The following is a 2,667-nucleotide window of genomic DNA, read 5'->3' as shown; positions in this document are numbered from 1 at the left end:
TATATATATATATATATATATAACTAAACGAACTTTATGGTTGTACGGCAGTGAAGCATCAGTGCCAACACTGGTGTTGCTGTCATTGATGATGATGATGATGATGAGTTGCTGACTGACTATGAGACCGTTTCCTCTCTACATCATGTCAGGGGTCAATCCTTTTATTGCCTTTGTCACGCTTCAGTCGGGCAACCCTGGTGGATCTGTCATTGATGATGATGATGATGATGAGTTGCCTTATGACTATGAGACCGTTTCCTCTCTACATCATGTCAGGGGTCAATCCTTTTATTGCCTTTGTCACGCTTCAGTCGGGCAACCGATTCTGGTGGATCAGTCTTTTGGATGTTATCATACAGCCTCGTTATTGGGCCTCACGATGGTGCATGAAACCGCGATCGTACCATGACTTTCGTTAGTTCTACTTAGGGTTTTTCAATTCAAGCAGTGTGGTGTAAGACACTTGTCAGCTAGCTTTCCGCACTATGGGAAGTCGATTTTCAGTGAGTGAGGGTTCGTACAGGTTGCGTGGATTGACTCATGGAGCAGCCTCAAACTATTGGAGGTGCATGGAGTATTCGGCGGAGCTAACTGAGATGTATGTGCCAAAAAGAAAAAAATGAAGGTTGCGCCTCGTCGATCCCGTCGGATGTCAGCTTTCAAGCATAAGAAGGCTAGTAAAAGCTTCGTGGCGCTGCGGAAAGGGTGGATGTCCGGATATCTGCAACACCACAATGGGACCAGAAACGGAATCAGCGCTGATGAATGAAGCGCACCCAAGTAAAGACAGATACCAACGGCGAAAGCCACATAAGAAGGAACATGTACCTGTTGCGAGAGTCGAGTAGTTCCAGGACGGGATTAGAAAGGAGACAGAATAGGAAGACGTAATGTATGTTTTAATCGTCTAATAACTGTAGTACATGAGCTGGAAATAGAGTGAGAATCACGAGTTAATGGGTTATGCAAAGGTGTGGATTATATAGTCATGACAGTACCTACGCCAACTCTAGAAATAATGAAAATGGCAACTTCCAGAGCTACTGTACGCGGAAGGTGAAATCATCGCCACAACTCGGAAACGGGCATAACATATCGTTCAAAAACACCCACCGCGCACCAAAACCAGAAGGACTTTTACGGCTTAGAGTAATGTCTACGTGAGATAATGTGTAGTCCCACGGGACCAGAACGGTACTACGAACTCTTGATAGCACGAAGCACCAAGTTCGAATGCGGTTCACCCCATTATGTTCCATAACATATCCCTTTTCACTGCATCTCTGGCACATACGTACAACCTATCACTCGAATGGGAGTTATTCCCGAAGACTGGAGTGTAGGACTAGTTAAACCATCTCCAATAGTAAGTGACGACAGATCGGTCTTAACAACGTCAGTAATCTCAAGGGCTTGGTAAGGAAAGTCATGAGAGAACCGAATACACTTTTCTACACGCGCAACGCCCGCTTCAGTTCGGCTATAGACAACAGTTAGGTGGTCGTGCATCGCAAGTTTGCTGATAGCTCGAAAGGCTTGATGTGATATGGGGGATGTCGAGAAACTACGCGTATTGTGGTTATTGGCATCAGTAAGGCTTCCAACTTGGAACATCAATGGGAATCAATGGGTCTCCCTCTAGTTGGATGGAATTCTCTTTTCCACAGAGATTAAAACGACGCTTTCTCGGATTAGAAAAAACCGTCGATAGTGTAATACACGGGGCTGTGCTTGAACTCAACCGTGTGTAGCCTCTTGCTCATGTTATCTCTGCTAAATCTATCCATTATTCGCCGACGATGCGAAGCTGTGAAGGAAGACAGTTTCCGTAGAATGCAATTCTGAACTGCAGCGGATCTCAGAGGGCTACTGGACTGGTGCAGAAAAAACTATCGTTCAGCTGTATCACCCTCTCGCTGCTTAGCTGTCATGCCAACGGAAGGAAGCACGAGGACTGGGGTACTGCTACATTACCCAAGCCTAGACAGGAGCAGTCGAGATGTTGAATTTGGGTTTGAACCACGGACTTAACCACATCTGCCCAACACGTTATGCTCCAGGCGTTTGTGAACTTAATCTGGTCCCTGTATCCACATACTTCTGGGGTGAGAGTGTATGGTCAGCTCTCCAAAAGCTTTGCCATAAAAAGTTGTCCGACAAGGTTGTCCACCGTCTCCATTCTCGTTCAACTTCATCGCTGATAAACTAATGAGGCGAACGCTGGAAGGTCTTCGATATACATATATATATATATCGTTCAGCTACGGCACCCTTTCGGTGCCTAACTTCCATGCCACCCGAAGGTTGCATGAGGGCTAGGATACTGCCAGGTTGCCCAAGCCTAGACAGGGGAAGTCGAGAGTTAGGGGTCGAGTTCGAACCATGGACCTTCCGGTCAGTAAATTTGCGCTCTAACCACTTGGGCCATCTCGCCCCATCTCCCTCCATCTTTGAGGATGAAAGTGAGGCGCAAGCTCTGCTGGATAAACTGACCATCGTCATACCATCTTTCGGCATGTATCTAGTGCCTTCAAAGTGAAAACTCATGATTCAGAACGTTCATCCTCTGGAATATCTCTTACAATTCAAAAAGAATCCTTAGAGTTTATGGAGGTGATATGGCAGTTAGGCACCGAAAGGGTGCTACAGATGAACGATGGAGGA

At 46.2% G+C, this 2,667-nt stretch overlaps 1 protein-coding gene across 1 annotated transcript in view; it reads right to left on the bottom strand.

Moving 5' to 3' along the window:
• Positions 1-2,198, bottom strand: part of T265_08446 (hypothetical protein) — a gene marked incomplete at both ends in the record, with an annotated part of 8,620 nt that extends 6,422 nt beyond the window's left edge. Inside the window, one exon of the mRNA XM_009174253.1 lies at positions 2,102-2,198. Coding sequence (XP_009172517.1) covers positions 2,102-2,198 — 97 coding nt within the window. The remainder of the gene's footprint in view (positions 1-2,101) is intronic.
• Positions 2,199-2,667: the final 469 nt, after the last annotated feature.

This window comes from Opisthorchis viverrini (genome assembly GCF_000715545.1).
Source record: "Opisthorchis viverrini unplaced genomic scaffold opera_v5_217, whole genome shotgun sequence".
Lineage (NCBI taxonomy): Eukaryota > Metazoa > Platyhelminthes > Trematoda > Opisthorchiida > Opisthorchiidae > Opisthorchis > Opisthorchis viverrini.
This window is presented reverse-complemented; position numbering and strand designations above follow the sequence as displayed.